Here is a 22,344-nt window from a genome sequence, read left to right as displayed (position 1 = left end):
CTGTCCCCGGGAAACGAGGATGTCTGGTGACCTTATCTATTTTCCCTCCTATAAAAAACTACACAAGACCAATAAAGTGAAGACCAATAAATTTTCAGATGGGGTGAGTGATGTAGAGAAAGGCCCAAACACCACATAATAGCCCCAAAGATAAACAAACGGAGCATTAGGTCAGCTAAATATCCATTATTTAAATTACTTTTGAGACTCTGATAAATTACAACTGGTGTTATCTGTCTGCTAATGGAAAATTTCACTTGGAATGTGAGCTGGCAGCTGGCATAAGAAGACACCATTTTGAGCAAAACAAAACAAAAAGCGTTTTTTATTCTTTCCAGGTAAGAAAGGTTATAAACAGGGAAGGGTGTTTTGATTGTTAAGAATTTTCATTTTATATTACTTTTAACTCTTGGTCCTTTTTGTGGAAGTGCTGGCTGCAAAGTGAAACCGAAATCTGTGGGAAACTGTGGACTTTCATGTGGTTTTGGGGCAAGATGCTGATTCTTCTTCTGATAAGTCTCTTAACTTTGCCAGGATTCCTGGGAGATGACAGCATCTTGGTTCCCCAACACATAAAAAATGGCTTTTTCAGAACAACAGAGGTTAATCACCTATTCACTCTTTTCTCCGGAGTGAATTCAATAGTCAATATTTATGACTAACTATCATGAATCACCAGGTCTAGAAAAAATTATATAAGGCAGCTGCTGAACACTTCTTTGCAAATATTCTATTGTACACACAGAGAAAAGTACAAAAATGCAGAAAGGACAGGTTTCTTAAGTCTTTAATTTTTCTTCCTTATTAGCTGTTCCCTGTTGTTCAGCTCAGGCCTCAGAATGATTATGTAACATTTGGGGGAAAAGATGGAGCCCAGCAGCCCAATACCGGAGGCTAAGATAGAAAAGATCTCCACTGCCACCATATATTTTCCCTTGGTGCTCAGGTAGGAGGGAATAAAGGACAGCCAAACACTGCAGAAGACCAACATGCTGAAAGTGATAAACTTGGCTTCATTGAAACTGTCCGGTAACTTCCTGGCAAGGAAAGCCACAGCAAAACTAACAGTTGCCAGGGAGCTCATGTAGATGAGGACACAGTAAAACATGGCCACACTCCCCTCATTACATTCTAGTATAATTTCTTCAGTCATTGAGTGCATGTCCACATCTGGGTATGGGGGAGAGGTTGCCAGCCACACAGTGCATATGCCTGCTTGAACAATGGAGCAGGAAAGGAGAATGGAGTGGCCTAGTCCTTTCCCCACCCATTTCCTCATCCTGGACTCTGGCTTTGTAGCCATGAAGGCCAAAACCACTGTGAAGGTTTTTGCCAGGACACAAGAAACAGCAGTTGAGAAGATGATGCCAAAAGCTGTTTGTCGGAGGAGGCATGTCACCTTCTCAGGTCGGCCAATGAAGAGCAATGCACACAGGAAGCAGAGCAGGAGAGAGATGAGGAGAGTGTAGGTGAGGTTTCGGTTGTTTGCAATGACAATGGGTGTGTCATGGTGTTTTATAAATGTACCTAGTACCAGAGCGGTGATCAAGGAAAGGGAAAGAGAGCAGCAGGCTAAACTGATGCCCAAAGGTTCTTTATAAGACAAGAAGCTGATATCCTTGGGTAAACATCCATCCCGGTTCTTGCTCGGATAGTCTTTGTCTGGGCATTTATTACAGTCATTCATATCTGGGGAAAATAAGGAAATGACCTTCAGCTCATATCACCTTGTTGGGTCTGATGTTGACTTTCTGTCTGAGAATAAAAGAGCTCTGCTCATATTAAAACATATGTGGAATACTGCCTGATACTCTGTAATGTGGTATTGTTGAAGAGCTATGTGGTTCAGAGCTATGTGGTCAGCCAGAGCCAATGACAACTGAATGTTTATTCACACTAGCCTGGGTACAGCCTGCGCAAGTCAGAAGGAGTGCATAGCTGTCAACTTACAGATTTGAAAATAAGGGACCAGCAGTCTCGAAAATAAGGGATCAGCAGCCAAAATAAGGGATCAACAATTACTTTGTTACCAGCTACAGTCTAGGAGCAATGAGAACTTCGCCCACCTCCCTGGTCTTGAAGCTCACAGAGATTTCAAAACTAATTTGTGATGAGGTCTGCTATTCAAATTCAAATACCAGGTACCCTTCAAGTAGCTTTCCAGATTCCAGCCGCTTTGGCACAATATCCTCAAGCCTTCTCCTCTTGCGACATTTACTGCTATTCCTTTAATTTAAACTGATTCACAGCCTGAAGCCATCAAAGCAGTGTACAGCGAGATAATAAAAAAGCAAGCAAACCGTTTCTACAACGGAAAATGTTTTTTTTTTGCTTGATTTTCAGAGGTATGCTATAGCTCAGGGGCTTAGCAGCTGCCTAACCCAATATCAAGTAAATAAATACAAATATTTAACTAAAACAAATTGTAGAAAGATTTTGACAGATTTGTCTGAGCACTAAGGGTCAAAAGGAAGTAATTTTAAACAACTGTTGCTGAGGAATTTCATTCTGAATTTGCACAGGATGATGGCAGGTGGGTGTCCTGCCCCCTCCCCAAATCCTCGCTACGCCCCTGCTGTATGTTGCTGCTTAAGCAGCAGCAGCAGATCCCCCAAGCAAGGGTTGAGTCCTGATGTCAGGTATGGGAGACACTTGGCTTAGGAAAGAAGGCACCCGTGTGGGAGGCTCGCCCATTCATCCATGCTGCACACAGCCCTTTGGACCAGTCCACTATGGCTTCTGCACGGCCTGGCCAGGCGCTTGTTGCTTCACCTTGCGAGCTCTGACAGCGGAGGTGGCTCTCCAATGGAGCCGAAGAAGGGAGGGCCTAACCAAACACGGCGGAGCTGGTGGGCAGCCGCCCTACCCTTCAAGTGGGCTGAGGCGGAAGCGGATGGCGAGCAGATGTGCTCGCGTGGATGACAGCGAGCTGGTGGAAAATGCTGCGCTTAGCTGCTGGGCTCTTGGTGGGCTAGCATAGCCCTTCGCGGCCCAAGCAGTTGTGGCGCCAGCCTCGCTCCTTCTCCTCTGAGCCGGCGCCCAGAGCGGAGGCCAAAAACCTCTTCTAGATAATTCAGGTGAGTTGAGCTGAGGTGAGCAATGCAGCCAAGCAACACAGCTGGAGCCTCCCTCCTCCCTGGCTGGCATGGAGGGAGGGAGAGGAGCTGCTTCCTTTTAAACCCAGGAAATTTAAGGGACATTATCGATCCGGGACAGCAGCGGGACATGGCGCTGGGATAAGGGAGTTTCCCGCCAAATAAGGGACGGTTGACAGCTATGAAGGAGTGGCAATCTAGATATGATTCAAAACACATACCACCCAACTACTCTCAATGCATAGTCATGCTCATTTGATTAGCATATTTAGACTATCTGAAGGGCAATGATTACAAAGAGGTAGGATCACACACACAGCAGATCATCTCCTCTTTTGAAACTTAAACTCAGCCTTCCTTACAGGACCATTCAATCCTAAGTACTGAGTCTGGATCTATTGAATCCATTTATTTCTCCTACCATCCTGGTTTGCAATCTTCCCCTCTGGACATGGGATGCAATTGTAGCAGCAAGGGGGCTCTCCCTCCTTCACTTTCTTGCTGGATCCTGGAAGACAACGCTCAGTACAGACAGAAAGAGGCTGAGTCTAATCCATAAATGAAAGAGCAGAAGGTTCATCAAGAAACTAATGACTCTGGAATCCTTTATGTTTTGGGGCCTTTCCCTATGTTACTAAACTGGCACAGAATTTCATTAATATGTAATGGCCATACAGAGAGCAACTACTTTTTAATATTGTTCTGGGATGTGCAGTACCCCATTTGTTCTGCAAAGATTGCCCTGGCCATTAAAGTACACTTTGAAGTCACTCTAATTTCCTTGGTAATTTTGTTATAATTCTTACTTTTGAGTATGCTGTCCACTAGGTATACAGCTCTAGAACTGATTTTTGTGCCTGTTGCTACACCTATACTTGGACTCATCAGATGCTGCCTGGGGAAAAGTTCTGAATATGCCACCCAGAGTGGTTGGGAAAACCTACCCAGATAGGGGATATTATTATTATTATTATTATTATTATTATTATTATTATTATTATTATTATTATTATCATCATCATCATCTTCTTCTTTTTTGGAGGAATGCAGAATGGCTGGGGAAACCCACCCAGATTGGGGGTGGTTGTTGTTATTATTATTATTACTATTATTATTATTATTATTGAATGCTTTTAATGTTTAACGGACTATTATATTTTAAGATTTTGTTGGAAGCCGTCCAAAGTGGCTGGGGAAACCCAGCCAGATGGGCGGAAAATGAATGAATGAATGAATGAATAAATAAATAAATAAACAAACAAACAAATAAACATAACAATAATAATTATTATTATTTTTGAGGAACGCAATCTTTGTGAATTCCAATACGAAAATATTCTGGACAAATACATGAATTGGAATGAAGCTATCCAAAACCTATGACACTTCTTGGTAAGCTGCAATACAATTCTCAGTATGTTAAGAACAAAATATACCTGGCAGGCAGCAGGGGAACCAAGTCCCACTGCAGGTTGCCAGGAATGGATGAGAAAAGGAAAAGTCCTTACCATCTACTTGTTATTCAATATTTACAGAGAGAAGCTTGGGAATGCAGCCTCTTGGAATAATGGTATTGTCCTCAGTAAATCTCCAGCCCCCTTCTCTCCCACATCCTCATTCAGCAACAGCACCCCAACTATGGTTGCCACTTAGTGCCATCTGTCTTCAAGACCTTTGTTCTCACTCTTTTAAGGCTTGCCGGGATCTGGGAGATGGTGGGCCTGGAATGCTTTCTAGTGATAAAGTGTCAGCCAGCTGCTCCAGCTCTGCCTCCTCCTCTTCCCCCAATATTTCCCAACTCTCCCCCCCCCACCTTCCTTTGAGCTGGGACCTCCATTAAACCCCTGTTGTAATTCTGAACTGTCTTCTTCTTCTCTGGAAGGGTCAGACTGGGGAAGCGGTCTCCACCATTTCTCCTCTACCCAGTCCCTGATAATACATTTAAAAACTAATTTTGAGATCACTCCTTTTTTAAAGATTGATGCTTCCATTCCTAATGCTCTCTTGCTCTTCATACCTTTCTTCTCATATCAGTCCTTCACTCTTCCACCTGCACCCTGAGGTGCAGGAGAACACACCTGCTGCTGTCTGCTCTCAGTTTCTTCCTCTGGTATTATTTTGCCTCCTTTTCCCACCTTTCTAGCAAGAAAGACCAAATCCTGGGGCTTATCAAATTTCACATCATGTTTCACTCTGTCAGAGATCAGTATTTAATAAGCGTAAAGAAATCCCAATTGCTTTGGTTTATTTTACAATAATTTCCTTTTTCTACTTAGGATTCTAGTTGAAGTCTTCCAGTGGAAAAAATAATCCATTTAATTAGTCCACCTTAACACTTGTCTGCATTGTTTGATATATTGTTGCTTCAAGATCACAATGATTGTGAAGAAATCCACTTTGTGTTTTTTTTTAAATGATATTTATTAGAAGTTTAAAAATTTCAGAAAAAAGAAAAAAGGAAAACAACAAAGAAATTATAATACAATAAAAAAGCATAGAAAACAATACAACAATACAACATGAAAATACACAATAACATTAAAACACACATCCAATGTTCCATATCTTTATCTTTCTTTTACTTGTTTCATCGACCTCCTCACATCTCCCCTCTCTGTGTTCTCATTTCAAAATCTTATTCAGCAATACTTCACCTTCTCTCAAAACTTATTTTAAATTTATACGTTTCAGCTATTATGTCTCCACTTTTTCCCTTTATTATCAAATGTTTAAGCTTGACATAATATTATTCAAATTTCACCTTTGTTCTTATAAACCAATTATTTTCACAGTCCTTTCAGCTATGTCACTAATGCCATATTATCTTTATGAAGAAATCCACTTTGTAGCTTCATGGTCTCTGAGCATGTATCCCCTCTTGTGCTGGGGGAATGTACCAAGAGGCTCTATTTGACTGAAAGAAAACTTGCCCTCCTGTCTCCAGGCCCTTTCATAGAAAAACTGATATTTGATCTGGACCTAATGGCGCACATTCAGATGAAGGATTGCGTGGTGCAAAACCCACATGTGCATGGATGCAGCTTGTAGTGTGGTCTGTGAATGGTTGGGATCAGGCTTAGACAACCTAGCTTTTGTTATTTTCATCTGAACTAGCAACCCCCTAAGGCATATTTACACTGTTAGCCATGCTTAACTTTATTTTTTAGTAAAAGTGTTCTGTTTTGTAACCTCCTTAATAAAATATTGGTCTTCTAGCAGGGACCTTTTGGCTCTTAATTTGCTACCTGGATGCTTTGGTCATACACCACTCATCAATTTACGACTCAAAAGACAGTGAGTAGACTTGCAGGTGGATAATGATTGCTTATTCAATACTGAATCTCTTTTGAATTAGCAAACAATGCAACCCTACCTGGTTAAACCAACTGTGCCATGTGATGGCATCTTCATCAAGGAGTAATGATTGGTCTGGAGGAGCCTGCGGATCTATCCTCCCAACTCTCACTCTGTGCAAACTTTGGTTGGAGAATATAATCCAGTTGACAATATCCAAGCTAGATGCTGCCTCTCCATTCTGGTTGATGAAGACCACATCTCCTGCCGTATTGTTAAATGAGATGCTTCTCAGAAAGTGATGGAGCTAGATTGAAAACAGAAAAGACAGGGGTTTTGGAAAAGACTGCAGAACCTACAGCAAGTGGTGGGGGATGATTCAATGAACTGTCAGTGGATTCAGGTCCAAGCATGGAGAGAGCCTATCAGTTTTCTTTCACACACATGCCTCTCTCTCAATCTTTCTAACAACCCTTCATTTAGCCCATAAGTCTAATATGTGTATGTAGTGAGCTCTCTCTCTCTCTCTCTCTCCTCCCCTCCCCTCCCTGCACCCTTAACATCTCTGAAGACATGGCAGTGGTGTGTGAACACCTGTTCTAAGGAAGGATTTGGCTGATATGGGATAGAGGGAATGCTCTCTCAACCATTACCATAGTTTTCTATATATGAATGCAGCGGCACCTCACTGGGCTGTAAAGCTTCCCTCATACAAATGCTTTTTCTTCAAACATAGGACAGTACAGTCAAACCTTGGAATTCAAATTTAATCCATTCTGGAAGGACTTTTGACTTCTAAAACGTTCGATTTCCAAGGCGTGGCTTCCGATTGCCTCTTTCAATACCAGTTTGAAAACCGGAACACTTATTTCCGGGTTTTCGACGTTTCGGAGCTGAAACATTTGGCAACGGAGATGATCTGAAACCAATCTTTGAATGGAATGGGATATCATTGGACTGCAAAGCTTCCCTCATACAAATGCTTTCTGCTCAAACACAGGGCAGTACCTACTCAAGGAAGGACACCACTATCATTTCCCTTTTCTATAGGGCCTACTGTCAATTGCAGCAGCACAATATGTGGGGAATTATCTAGGATACTATCATATCAGTGCCATCTCCTACTCTGTCTGCAGAATTATAAATTCAGTTCTGTGTTCTTCTTCCTAACACACCTGCTCAAACGTTTGAACTCTGAGAGTTAAGAACAAGTTCATAGGCTTTTGGGAACACAAAAAGTGTCAGGAAGTAACAGGGCTTTGCCAATTGAGAATATTCAGCCTTTACCTGCCAAGACTGTTGATTCAGATTCTTCCCTCTCCCTCCGTACGCCATTCCTCTATGTCTGAATCTGGAAGTGGACATGGCATGTAAAGCATGGGCCATGGCATAGACAGCGCTGTGGATGCTATAACTATGGCCTGTCATGCTCACTTCAAAAAATGATCCAGGAAGGATCTCCAGCTTCTCTTCTCCGGTGCAAATATTCCCCTCCACCTTGTCTGCAGTGATATCTGGGAGTACACATTCAAAGGCTTGTTGCCAGAAGTCCCTGATAAAACCGTCCCCATCTGTGCTGGAAGGGTTTCTGTGCACCACATACTGATGAAATCCTGGTGGGTTTCTGAAGTGAATTTCAAAGGATATAGCACCATTGAATACTCTTGAATCCCAGTTCCTTTGAAAGACAAATGAAGCAAACTCAACCTGGGCTGTTGTTATCCATACTTTACTTTTCACTTTCTTTGTCATGTCATCATGTTCTGATAGGTATGAAAGCCATCTAAAAGTTGCCATGGAATAAGATTCTCCAGAGGCAACCACTACATTAGCTTTGCTGCTAAAAATTTGATCTTGTATATGGGCTGCTTGTTGTAGCATGCCATACATTTCAGAAATGAAACTAAAATTGGGGATTCTTTCTATGAATGCAAAGCAGACACCACTCTTGGTAAACATTTGGGAAATGGTTTGCACAAATCTTTCTCCGTTGTCATTGTCCATTGCAATGACTCCAATCCATGTCCACATGAAATGCAGAAGCAAAGAGAGAATTCCCTCATACTGAAGGGCTTCTGAGGCTGCCATCTGGTAGAAGGGAAGCCCTGGGCTTTTATCATTCATCACTGGAGCAGAGCCATAAATGAGCTAAAAAGTAAATGGAAGAAGAGAAGAGACAAAGTAATATTTGCAGAGTTCTTTCAAACTTTTCATATACATCATGTTATGAATCCTGTTAGTCAGACATGCCCTTTGCACTTTGCCACCCATCAGGGGTTGCATGCCCTCTCTCATTTATACAAAAGAGACACATGCAAATGGCCTGAAAATTGGGATCACCTCCCATTCCTGCTTGTTAAAAATTTGTTCTGTTGATGGGGGGGGGGCATTGTTCCTATTTTTTTTATAAAAAAACCCACAAAAACCTGAGGCATACTTGCAGGGTCTTGTACGATATATAAAACTGATTGGAGGGACACACCATGCCCTAAACAGATGATTGCCTAACACTGCATTAGACATTATTTACCGTAGTCATGTCAGAATTCCAACACGGGTTGGATACACATTCCTTCTCTGAAGCTTCTTTTGTCTTCACAATGCACATACCCCCGACATTAACGCAGTAATAAGAAGATGATCTGAATCCCCCTTTGGATCTTGAAGTATGGGTTCCCCCAACAAAATTAAAAAAATTGGCTTTGTAATTTGGAATTTATACGATGTGATTTAATTTGATGTGATTGGCCAGTTAATAAAAGTTATTAAAAAAAACCAAAACAAAACACAATGCACGTACCCCAAGTGCCACAACTTCCATTTCTGCCTTTTCCTTTTCAAGGCTTTTCAGACTTCACTTATGAACATTTATTTCACATTGGAACCAGCTGCTCAGTACTATTACTGTTCTCTTGCAGAATTGAACTGTACAGTGGTTCCTCGGGTTAAGTACTTAATTCATTCCGGAGGTCCGTACTTAACCTGAAACTGTTCTTAACCTGAAGCACCACTTTAGCTAATGGGGCCTCCTGCTGCTGCTGCACCGCCGGAGCACGATTTCTGTTTTCATCCTGAAGCAAAGTTCTTAACCTGAAGCACTATTTTTGGGTTTCTGGAGTCTGTAACCTGAAGTGTATATAACCTGAAGCATATGAAACCTGAGGTACCACTGTATCTGCAATTTGCCATACTTCCAGAGTGTGTTTAATTTGAAAACCCTTTCCCCCCTAAACATTCACTGGCCTTTGGGATATCAGTGTCCTTGAGGTGTGTTTAAGAGATTGGGGGTGTGACAGTTTTTTTTGGGATTGCAGCCTTTCTTTCCCCTTATTAAGGTCATTTTATTTTATTTTATTTTAATTTAATTTAATTTAATTCTCTTCCACCTTTATTTTTCAAGGATCTCAAAGTGGTGTACATGGTTCTGCCCCAATTTCATCCTCAGACTGAACTCGTGATGCTCCCTGAACTTGTGCTGGTAATTCAGGCTCTTTCTCTATGCAAGCTAATAGAGGTATTGTACATGTGTGTCCTACCTGCGGGCTCTTATAGATATCCAAAACAGTTGCCACATAAAAAGAGATTTCAGAATCCAGTCCTCCAATGACCCCAGCCAGATTATTTTCAACATCACATATATAGTTAGGAACAAATTTCTCCACCCTGGATAAAAGCAGCAGTGTGGCGAGATATGTGTTCCTTGCATTGTTATAGCTGTCATACAAGTGAAAGCCCAAGGTGATATTGGGTAAGATGTGAGGGTCTTCATTGATCTGCTTGACTGCAAATGCCAAGGCCACAATGTGCTGGTAAAGCTTAGGCACCACCCTAGAACGAGAGTTGCAAATGGCATCAGAAGGAACATATACCGGTATATCATTTTGCATACCTTAGGCACCACCCTAGAATGAGAGTTGTAAACAATATCAGAAGGAACTGATATATAATTTTACATATCAACACAATACTTAATCTTCCTGGTGACAGCCCTTGAGATACAGTGGTACCTCAGGTTAATAACTTAATTTGTCCTGGAGGTCTGTTCTTAACCTGAAACTGTTCTTAACCTGAGGTACCACTCTAGCTAATGGGGCCTCCTGCTGCCGCCACGGCTCTCTCCTGCAATGACCCCTTTCCTATTCATGAATCAGTGATGGTTGTTGTAATTCACAGAATTCTATGCTTCATAATATATACCATCATTGTGAAACAAACTTTAGCCTAAGATCAGCAAATAAAACGATATGAGCATTCAGGTTCAGAACAGGTTCTTTTAATTCATTCTCACTAACACTCCTGTTCAGATAAAGTCTATCAAAACTGGCTTTTCAAAAGGGTTCTCTCTCTCTCTCTCTCTCTCTCTCTCTCTCTCTCTCTCTCTCTCTCTCTCTCTCTCACACACACACACACACACACACACACACACACGTATACATTTCAATACATTTATATTCATTTCCCTATTGAGAAATGGGAGTTTCAACAGGATTCTCTTAATTCACAAGAGATTCCTATGGATTTTTGCATCAGCATATGTCCCACTGAAATCAAAAGTGGTTATCTCAAGGTAAATGGGTTGAAGTTTGCAGCCTCAGTTATTATTCTGAGGCTGAAGCTCTTGGTTTGATCATTCCTCTGCTGTAATGAATGACTGACATAGTTCTCACACAAGCTCTTCAGGCAGTGCTGGTGGGGGTTCCTCAGTGAATTTTGCTGGAGAGGAGATGAAACCACCATGGGAAACAATGCCACCAATGAGGAACTCTCCTGGCTGATGATACATGTGAAGTGGATGGTGTGGATCTTGGAGCCTGCATTTTGCTATGTGAGCCTGACATACTTTGTATGAAAACAGTTCCAGAAGCAAGACCACTAAAACCACCATTCTCAATACAAAGGCAACTGTTCTATGCAGAAACCACGTTTTCTCTTTTCTGAGTTAAAATTGTCTTGTTTAAATGGTAGTTTATTTTCCCAAAATGATGCAATCTGGGAGTATCCAAAATCAGACTCAAATTATAGCCCTGTTAATCATCAAGGAGCAATGTAATTATTCATCCAGTGCTAAGAATTCCCTCTGGAATTGCTGAAGAAAATGTATTTGTCACATACTCAGAAGTGCAATTTTAAATTTCCTTTCGTTAGATAAAAATGGACCAGTAGTGTATTGGTGAAGTTAGAAGTAAGAAATAGAAGACCTTGTAAATAATGGAGTTTCCAAAATATGTAGTCAGCTCTCTCAGTCTAGGATACATGAGGTACTGTGGTACCTTGGTTCCCAAATGCCTCTCTTGTTGACTGTTTCAGTTCTCGAATGCCGAAAACCCAGAAGTAATTTTTTCCATTATTGAATGTACCTCGGAAGTCTAATGTCTGACGTGGCTTCCGCTGAGTGCTAGAAGCTCTTGTAAGCAATTGGAAGCCGCACCTTGGTTGTCTAGTGTATTGGAAGTCAAAGGTCTTCCAAAACGGATTACATTCGACAACCGAGGTACCACTGTAATTTGTCAGGGCTGTTCTGCTGGCTTTGGAGAACAGTTTTGTTGGCTTGAGGCATTCTGAGATGAAGAAAAATGAATTCAAGGAGATTTAGTCCAGTTATGATTTGCTACTTAGACTTATTTATGCTTTAACTCTTTCTTATAATAAGCTGTCCTCTGCTGTTTAACTCTGGCCTCAGCAAAATGATATAACATTTGGGGAAGAAGATGCAGCCCAGTAACCCAAAACTAGAGGCCAAAATAGAAAAGATCTCCACAGCCACCATGTACTTTCCCTTGGTACTCAGGTAGGTTGGAACAAAGGACAGCCACACACTGCAAAACACCAACATGCTGAAGGTGATGAACTTGGCTTCATTAAAACTGTCTGGTAACTTCCTGGCTAGGAAAGCCACAGTGAAGCTGACAATAGCTAGCAAGCCCATGAAGCCCAAGACACTGTAGAACATGGTGACTGACCCTTCATTACATTCCAAAACAATTTCTTTAGTCACAGAGTGCATATCCAAATCTGGGAATGGGGGAGACGTTGCCAGCCACACACTACAAATAATGGCTTGAATCAGGGAGCAGAAAAGAACAATGGAGGTAGCCTGTTGTTTCCCCACCCATCTCCTCATTCTGGAGCCTGGCTTGGTAGCCATGAAAGCTAGAACCACTATAGTTGTTTTTGCTAAGATGCAAGACACTGCTACTGAGAAGATGACTCCAAAAGCAGTTTGTTGAAGGAGACAGGTTATTTTTGTGGGCTGGCCAATGAATAGCAAAGGACAAAGGAAGGAGAGAATGAGGGCTAGGAGGAGAACATAGGTGAGGGTCTGATTGTTGGCTTTGACTATGGGAGTGTCTTTGTGCTTGATGAAGATCCTAAGCACCAAAGCTGTAGTGAAAGTCAATAAAAGAGCAAGCGTGACCAAACTGATCCCCAGAGGTTCATCGTAAAACAGGAAGCTTATGTCTTTTGGAAGACATATAACCTGGCCAAGGTTTGGGTACTGATCTTCTGGACATTGAAAACAGTCATCCATGTCTAAAAATAAAAACAACAACAAAGAATATGTTCACTGCAGACTTTTGGAGTTCATTGGTGGTAGAGGGAAAGGCTTCCACAGCCTTTTGTTTTATATCCCACTTCTTTACTCGACTCTTCAAAGCAGTCAACAACATTTAGAAAACACAGCAGATCACAAAGCAAAATAACCAGCCTATTGAACCAGCCAGCAGCAGGCACCAGATGTTTGTTTCTTCAGTTAGCCCTGTCTTTAGCCAACTGAACTAGGCCCTGATGTGGTCTTTGATTGCCTCTCTTGTTCTGTCCTTTCTTCCCAAAAGGCAAGTGTCTGTTGGCTCATGTAGACTAGGCCACATTGCTCCCCTCACATCTGACCATCTCTGATTCAGTGTCATATTTGTGGAAATAATGCAAATAGCTGCACATTTCATAAACTACTTCAGTATTTTGGTGGAATACAACTAAATTTCAGCAGGCTACAGTCCCTCCAAGTGTTCGTATTTTCCATGGATGTCCCCGCTTTACAGAAGCCATCTGTCAGGGTGCCCTCAGAGCACACCCGTGAGACTGAGCTGTATGAGAGGCAGGAGGATGGGATTGAAGATGGAGTTTCTGAAGTGGAAGGAGGCAATGGAGTGAGCAGGGGTTATTGGTATTCCCAGCCCATGCAGGGGGAGGAGGACTTGGTCTGGGAGGGAACGCAGGAAGAAGAGACACAGGAGAGAGAACAGGCAGATTCACAGGCATTGCAAGGGTTAAGTTCAGGGTCAGAGGTGGAGCAGATGCATGAATTTCTGCGTTCAAGGCATCTTGGGAGACTTTGGGAACGCAGGGAAAATGTCATAAAGATCCCACGCTTTCTGTGTTTTAGACGGAAGAGGAAGTCAGTGCTCCCAACTGACAGCTCCGAGGAAGACTGATTTACGCGGGCTCCCACCCGGGTTGTATAAACAGCAATAAATAAGGACCATAAAACCATCGCAGTGTCAAGGCTTCTCTGTGTGTAGAGAGATCAATTTACACATCCCTAACACCATCCTGGTTTCTGATTTGATCCCAGAATGCCCCACTTTCCCTTAGGACGTCCCAATTTTCAGCAGAGAAATGTTGTAGGGTGTGGAGTTATCTGACCCCCCCCAAGCATTCTGTATAGGGAAGGTTTTTTTAATGTCTAATGTTTTATCATGCTTTATATATGTTAGAAGCCACCCAGGGTGGCAACCCAGTCAGATGGATGGGGTATAAATAATAAAGTTATTATTATTACTATTATGGTATAGGACATCCCTATTTTGATCAGAGAAATGTTGAAGGGAATGAGACTATAATTGGTGTTTCTACACTTTCTGAACTGCAGCTGTTACTGCAGCTGTTATGATGAAGGTGATCAGTGAAATAGAGGAGAGATTTTGACAAGAAAGTTCTGGCTCATGGTTTAAGCAGATCGGAAAGCGTGTTCTGATGACAGAAAGGGCTCTGTTTGCTTGGTAAGGCTTTAGCTGAGCTGAGAGCATATACAGATTAAATAAAACTCATTTTATTTATTTAAAACTCAAATTAAATAAAACTCAACAAAATTCATTACTAGCCCAGAGTGGCCCTCTTGAACATTTATATACCCTAGGGAGGGTCAAAATCCTCTTTGAGATAGGTGGCATACATACATCTATATATAACATTTTAAAACCTTTCTTACCTTTCTGGTTGGAAATCTTTCCTTCTGGACATGTAAAGCAATCATAGCAACAAAATGGCTTCCCTTCCTTCTTGGTTCGACTGTAACCTGAACTGCAATGATCATTGCATATAGAAATGGGCCGGGTCTGTCCATAAATATCAGAATAGAATGTTTTAGGTAATAGCATGAACACTAGAGAGTATTACGAATGCAGTACAGTGGTACCTCAGGTTAAGAACTTAATTCGTTCTGGATGTCCGTTTTTAACCTGAAACTGTTCTTAAGCTGAGTTACCACTTTAGCTAATGGGGCCTCCCGCTGCCGCTGCACCACCGGAGCACGATTTCTGTTCTCATCCTGAAGCAAAGTTCTTAACCCGAGGTACTATTTCTGGGTTAGCGGAGTCTGTAAACTGAAGCGTCTGTAACTTGAAGCATCTGTAAGCCAAGGTACCACTGTACCCACAAGTTGAATGTAAGTAGCGAGTTCTCTCTCTCTCCCTCTCTCTCCCCCCCGCCTCTCTCTCCTCCATCTCTCTCCCCCCCCTCTCTGTATGTATCTGTGTAGATAAAAAGGTAAAGGTAAATGACCCCTGGATGGTTAAATCCAGTCAAAGGTGACTATGAGGTGTGGTGCTCATCTCTCTTCAGGCCGAGGGAGCCGCTGCTTGTCCACAGACAGCTTTCCGGGCAATGTGTATGTATTTAATGTATTATTATTATTATTATTATTATTATTATTATATGTGGCCTACATGACTAAACCGCTTCTGGTGCAACGTAACACTGTGATGGAAGCCAGAACACACAAAAATGCTGTTTACCTTCCCACCACAGTGGTAACTATTTATCTACTTGCACTGGTATGCTTTCAAACTGCTAGGTTGGCAGAAGCTGGGACAGAGCAATGGGAGCTCACCCGTTGCACAGATTTGAACCGCTGATGTTTTGATCGGCAAGCCCAAGAGTTTAAGTGGTTCAGACCACAGCACCACCCACTTCAATCAGCTGACAGTAGTGTTCAATGTGGAGAGATATTGATACTTACCTATCCTGCCACCACATGCTTAACAAATGAAAAGGGGTTTTAGCAAAAAAGAAAAAAGAAAAAAAAGGTGAAGGAGCATGCTTAATATTAATCAGGAGTGGGTTCTAGAGTGTTGGTGCTACCGCTCTGAATGAATGATTCCTAGTAATTACAGAAGGAACATTAAGTGGCACATGAAAGTTCAGATTGAACAAGTCTCACTATATTTACAGAATACTGAGAAACAGCCATTTGAGTAACTATCTTCTTCCTGACCATTGGGCAGGTGATGGAACGAACCCTGAAAAGTGCAGAGAACCCACCTGGTTAAATTGGTTGGGCCATACAATGGCATCCTCATGAATGGTGAACAATTTTTCCTGGGTACCCAGAGAGTCTATCTTCCCAATTTTGACTCTAAGAAAGGACTGATTTGGAAACATGAGCCAGTTTATAATGTCAAAGCCAGCAATTAATTCACCATTTGCGTCAAAACACACCTTTTCTCCTGCACTGTTGTTAAACGAAATACTTCTGAGAATGTGATGGAGCTAAATAATAAAAATAAGAAAGGTTTATATAAATGCTCTTATTATGTTGTCATACAACACGGTGAAAATACATGCAAGGCTCAGGATTATGATCCCATGAAATCTTTGTGCAAGCTAATGTTAGAAACAGCTAAAGGTCACTTAAAATCCCACACCATGGAATATTGGCCACATCTGCACCACTACTTTAACTTTCACTGTTTTGTGTCACACTAAAGAACTTTCCGCATTGTAGGCTTATCAATAGAGGTTAAGATTTTTCCATCAAGAGACCTCTACTATCTTTAAAGGCCCACAATCCCCATGGTTTAAGTATGTGGTATGGATGTATCTATTGTGGAGTGAGATATGACGACTGCCAACAATATGGTTGGCAGCCCTGTTGCTGCTTCTGGTATTTTCAAAACTGCAAGGAAAGGGGCAGTGATACCCTCTTCTGCTTCTCTAGTAAGGCACCTGGGGAAGGGCTTTGGCTCACTGGTGACTCATGCTTTAAATGCAGAAGGTTCCAGGTTCAATCCCCAACAGCTCCATGTAGGGCGGGGAAAGGCTTTTGCCTGAAATACTGGGGAGTTGCTGCCAGTGTTCTCTATATGGTATAAAGCAGCATTCTACGCAATGTGAGACACTCTGAAGAAATCTTTGATACCCTAGCCCCAACTTGGTCATTTATTTTGTTTTGCTTTAAAAATGCTGCACCTGCTACCTTGATTGTGAAGGGATGGAAAGAAATTATTTTACAAACTGAGAGGAGTTCTGTTAATCTCTGCTGTGGAGGCAAAATAAAAGGCTTGAAGTATGATAAAGTTATTCTATGAGATTAGCTTTCTTGTTAATTTCATGGAAGGTTGATAAAGCTCGACCATCATTTTTGCACCAAAAGATACGTAGGTACCTTCAGCTTTCATCTGACCAAGACATTACCTGCCATGGTTGTGGATTTGGAAGCTCCCATCTTACTCCCTCTGCCAGTCCTCTGTGCTTGAATTGGGATGAATGTCTGATGTGCAAAGCATGTGCCACCGCATAGACTGCATTGTAGATGGTGTAGCTATGGGCAGTCATTCTCATTTCAAAAACAGACTCGGGGAGTGTCTCCATCTTCTCCTCCCCTGTGCAAATTTGCCCACCTATATTATCTGCCACATAACTGGAGAATGAACAGTTAAATGACTCTTCCCAGAAGTCCTTGATAAAACCATCTTCTTTTTCTGTGCTTGGGTTCTTGATCTGAAGGAACTTCTGGAAAGCTAACAGATCCACTGAGTGAATGCCAAGGGAAAGAGAACCATGAAGGAAACTTATGTCCCAATATCTTTGAAATGGAAATGATGTGATATCCATCTGGGCTGTCAGGAACCAGATTTTACTCTTGGTCCTCATTGGTATATGCTCAAAGTTTAAAACCTGGGGCACCATTTTCAATGCCATCATGGAATGAATTTCTCCATGTACAACCACAACATTGGCAGTGCTCCCCATAATAACACTGATAGCGTGAAAGCCCTCCCCCACCATGTCTGTTATTCCACTGGAAGATGTTAGCTTTGGAAATGTTTCTATGAAGTCAAAGCAGATGCCACTCTGGGAAAACACTGGAAGTACATTCTCTATAAAACCTTCTGTATTTTCCCTAACTTGAGAAACCACTCCAATCCACGTCCACTGGAAATGCAGCAGTAACTTGATGATTCCTCTATAATGATGGTCCCCATTTGGGAACATTTGGTAGAAGAAGACTCCTTGAGACTCTTTATTCATGAGTGGGGAAGAGCCATATATGAGCTATGGTTTTTTTTTTTAAAAAAAGAAAAAAGATGAGAAGAATGGTTTTCAATATAAAATAATTACTTGTGTGTAGTTTTCTTTTCTTTCTTCTGTTCATTTCTGGCCGGGACTATAACGGTTAAGTAGATCCTGCAGACTGCAGGATTGAATTATGTGTTCAACTACTGGAGTCTATTTTCCCTCCACATTTCATGCAAAGAACACGCTGAGGAAGCAGGCCCCTGCAACTAGCAGGATTGAAACCTCAACTCACCAGATGCTCAGCCTAGCGTATATAATTGCTTAGTTTTACTGTGTGCTTGTTACAGCCATGTGTAGACAATCTCATTATTCCTACCAAGACCATGCCCCAACAGCCCCAGATCACTCCTGCGGGCCAGATCTGGGAATGTTTCCACCTAATTCATCTACTTCCACCTAGTTTTCACCTAATTCATCTAGTTCCACCCAATTCAGAATTTGGACTTTGGCTAAATTTAACCCACAACCCTTACAGCTCCTTATTGATTGCTCTTTCACTGTGCATGTGCGTGTTAGGAATGGGAGGATCTGTCAATATTTCTCTTAAGTTTCTTATTTAACCACATCAATTAGATTTCTTTTTAAGCCTCATGAAAATTTCTCCTAAAATACAAAACTTTATGCAAATTTTGCCTAAAATGCACATCTTTGCAAAGCAATATTTGCTAATACAATGCATTTTAAGTATATTTTTACTAACATGCATTTTTAATGCACACTTTACCTTAATCTATGAATTTTTGAACACATTATTTGAATGGAGAACTGCTTTGCAAAATCCGTAAAAGGGGGAATTTCAAAGAATGGCTGCATTGCATGTATCGGTTCTGAAAGTGTGAATTCAGTGAAATTGAGGTGTGAATGTATTTAGATCTTACTTGCGGTATCTTGTAGGTAGACAGGATGGGTGTCATGTGAAGACAGACATTAGAGTTAGGTCCCCCAATGACTGCTATTGGAGTGCTCTCAGCATCACATTTATAGTTAGGGATGGCCTTGGCCCTTCTTGAGAGAAGCTCCATTGAGGCTTCATAGGTCCAGCTTGCACTGAAATGGCTGTTATAAATGTGGAAGCCCAGGGTGACGTTGGGCAAGATCTGGGGAGTTTCATTGATCTCCTTTACAGCAAATGCCAAGGCCAGGATGTGCTGGTAGAGGTGAGTCAGCACCCTGTATTGAGAGTTAGATGCTGCATCAAGGTTCATCTGCTTCAGACCATAACATAGACCGCTTTTCAGTTCAGTATCAGTTCAGATATTGTACAAAAACAGGTTGTAATCTAACATTTCACAGGCGTGTAAAAGTAAACTGGCTCATGAATCTATGACGTCTCCTAAAACCATCTCAAATTCCAGGACTTTTTAGAGAGTCTCTTAGTATATCTACAGAAGACATAATTCAATAAGGTGTTTTTATTTATTCTGGCCCATAGGGAATCTGGATGAGGTGTTTTGTATGTTTAATATCTGCTGGTCAAAAGTTACTTGTAGTTTACATGTTCTTCATTCACACAGGATACACATCCTAATAAGCAAATACCAATGTAGCGTTTATGTTTGGGTTTTTCTTAGAAGGGGTAGAAAAATACATAGGGTCACAGCAGCCACTATGGAGAAATTATCTTAATGTTCCAATTTTATGTATAACCCATGAATGTGAGCTTAATTTATAATATAAAATATGTTTCAAGCCTGTTTTGATGCCATGTGGATGTCTGCAGGCAAGACTTGACATCTGTAGAAACAGTTGTCCTGGAAGCCAATATTTTATGCTCGGTAAATGTTTTAAAATTCTTCAATAAAGTTTGTGTGAAGAAAAGAGTATTGGAAATGGTGAAATTAAAACAATTTTTAATTTATTTTTGTTTGTGGAATGTTTGTTCTTTTTGAAAAGCAAAGAAACAGATTAATGCAGAAAGAGGGGGAAAGAGATTTAGGAGTACATGCATGCAAAAGTGAGCAGACCAGACATATTTCATCAGCATATAATATGCTTTTTTTTTTTAAAGAAACATTCAGCTACTTACATATGGTCATCTGAAAATTCCTGAGATGGGTGTTTTTCAAAGGATAGGGTATCTGAAAATATGTAGATCTGTGAAATAATGCCAGCAATGATGAGGTCTCCTGACTGATAATATTTGTGAAGAATAGGGACAGGTTCTCTGATGGAACACTGAGGAAGAGGAAGATACTTGCACATCCCCTGCAGTGGCAGTAAAATTACCAGCAACCTAAACACTACCATCTTGCAAGGGATTATTCATTTAGGAACAAGTTCACCTCTTCTGTTACTGTCATTCAAGTGACTGTGAGCAGTAGGGACTAACTTGAATGGTGACCCACTTAGCTGATTCAAAGCCATACTGACGAGCCTCTGTATATCTATAGACCCAACCATGGTCACTTCATACTTATTAATAAGAGCCTCCAGTCTTAGTTTCATCATTCTGAATGTGGGCAGAGGAGGTCCCTAGGGAAGGGGAGAAGATGTAATTCTGAATAATCTGGTAATTACAGGTGAGGTAATCACTTGCTTTGAATTATGGATTCTGTGTAATATTTTAAGGAAAACATGATTATCATATCTCATCCAAAGTATCAGGTGACTTCCTAGCTAGGAAAGCCAAAGTTAAGCTGGCAATGGCCAGGAAACCCACGAAGCTCAAACAGAGCAAAACATGATATTTCATTGCATTCTAACACAATTTCTTCAGTGATTGAGTGCATGTCAACATCTGGGAATGGAGGACAGGTTGCCAGCCCCACAGTAATAAAAACAGTCTGAACAAGGAAGCTGGAAAGAACAATAAAGGTTGTCAGTTGTTTCCCCACCCATCTCCTCATCCTAGAGCCTGGCTTGATAGCCATGAAAGCTAGAACTACTACATATTGTGGTTTTGGCTAACACACAGGAAACTGCCACTGAGAAGATTGCACCAAAAGTAGTTTGCCGTAGGAGACATGTCACTTCATCTGGTTTGCCAATGAATAGCAAAGCACAAAGAAAGGAGAGGAGGAGAGAGGACAGGAGAACATAGGTGAGGTTCCGATTATTGGCTTTGACTATGGGAGTGTCCTGGTGCTTGAGGAATATTCCAGGAACCAAAGTTGTAATTAATGAGGGAAAAAAACTGCAAATGTGGTCAAAATAATCCCCAGAGCTTCATCATAAGACTGGAAGTTTATGTATTTATGGAGGCCTCTATCTTGGCCAATGTTTGGATAATGATCTTCTGAACATTTAAAACAGTCATCCATGTCTGAAATCAAATCTGAAAAATAAACATAAAATGTTACTTAAGTATGGCATTCTGTTCTTGAATCAGGGTAGTGAACTTGAAATATCGAATGTTAATTTTGCTGTAAGAATAATAGGAATTTCTACCTCCTGCATAATCTGAGCTCAATAGCATCAAAGGCCTTCTTTCTCATGGGTTCCAAGCAAATCCAGAAATATAAACAAATTAAAACCATCCTTCTAGCAGCTGAAGGTGTCAGAGGCCTCTGTGTCTATTGATTTGTGTGTTTGGGACCGGTGCTTGCACAGTCTTTTTGTTTAAGCTGATCCAACCCACTAATGTTCTTATCCTCTATGAATTTGTCTGATATTCTGTTCAGCCACCCAAGTTACATCATGTGAAGTATGTGGAAGACAGCCCTGGATAATTTGACCATTTTATTAGTACGAATTTTCCCTCCTATAAAAACTACATAAGTCACTCTCTGTTTGAACTTTAAAGAACAAATACATCTATTCAGTATTCTTGCATTTGGAGATTATTATGTTCAATGCAGGTAGGTGATACTTAAATTGCTAATACAATGGTACCTTGAGTTACATACGCTTCAGGTTATATGGTTTCGGGTTGCGACTGTGCCGAACTTGGATGTACCGGAACGGGTTCCTTCCGTGTTTCAGCACTTGCGCATGCGCAGAAGTATCGAATCACGACCTGCGCATGCACAGACGCGGTGCTGTGGGTTGCGAACACTGTGGGTTGCGAACGTGCCTCCAGCATGGATCACATTTGCAACCTGAGGTTCCACTGTATGTCTTACATAGATTAAACTGTTACAGACTGACTGACTCTTAGGCAAAAGGCAGCAGCACACAACAAACCTGCTACTCTAAATTTTAAGACTGTTCAGCTAACTGCCATAACTGCCACAGAGTGTATGACATCACAGAGTTCTACAGTCCTTTACATATGTTTTGTGGATGCTAACATTTCACCATTTTGAATGTTAAAGAAATTAGTTCAAGCATTTAAAACACTGATGGGAACCAGCTGGATTGCAGTCAATCTATTTATAAAATAAATGGTATCCATCTATTAAATAGGCGGCAACTGTTAAATAGAACACATCTACATATG

At 41.3% G+C, this 22,344-nt stretch overlaps 2 protein-coding genes across 12 annotated transcripts in view; both read right to left on the bottom strand.

Moving 5' to 3' along the window:
• Window positions 1-22,344, bottom strand: part of LOC310691346 (extracellular calcium-sensing receptor-like) — a 168,182-nt gene that overhangs the window by 23,876 nt on the left and 121,962 nt on the right. The gene's annotated exons all lie outside the window — the stretch shown is intronic.
• On the bottom strand, window positions 59-22,334 carry LOC310691360 (vomeronasal type-2 receptor 26-like). 7 transcript variants are annotated; one of them, XM_083471131.1, is made up of 9 exons: window positions 21,996-22,334; window positions 21,354-21,430; window positions 19,993-20,141; window positions 16,107-16,157; window positions 14,599-14,725; window positions 7,677-8,537; window positions 6,469-6,696; window positions 3,517-3,643; window positions 59-1,689 (listed from the first exon to the last, which is right to left on the bottom strand). In XM_083471131.1, exons 2-9 carry the CDS (start codon window positions 21,360-21,362, stop codon window positions 788-790), a joined length of 2,454 nt encoding a protein of 817 aa, XP_083327257.1. In that variant the 5' UTR covers window positions 21,363-21,430; window positions 21,996-22,334; the 3' UTR covers window positions 59-787. The 7 variants fall into 7 exon arrangements, with proteins under 7 accessions (XP_083327257.1, XP_083327256.1, XP_083327259.1 ...); XM_083471130.1 differs by having other exon boundaries at window positions 19,993-20,438; window positions 21,354-22,334; XM_083471133.1 differs by lacking the exon at window positions 19,993-20,141.

Source organism: Podarcis liolepis (genome assembly GCF_965112155.1).
Source record: "Podarcis liolepis genome assembly, chromosome: 13".
Classification (NCBI taxonomy): Eukaryota; Metazoa; Chordata; class Lepidosauria; order Squamata; family Lacertidae; genus Podarcis; species Podarcis liolepis.
Note: the sequence above shows the minus strand (reverse complement) of the source record. Positions and strands in the feature narration are given on the sequence as shown.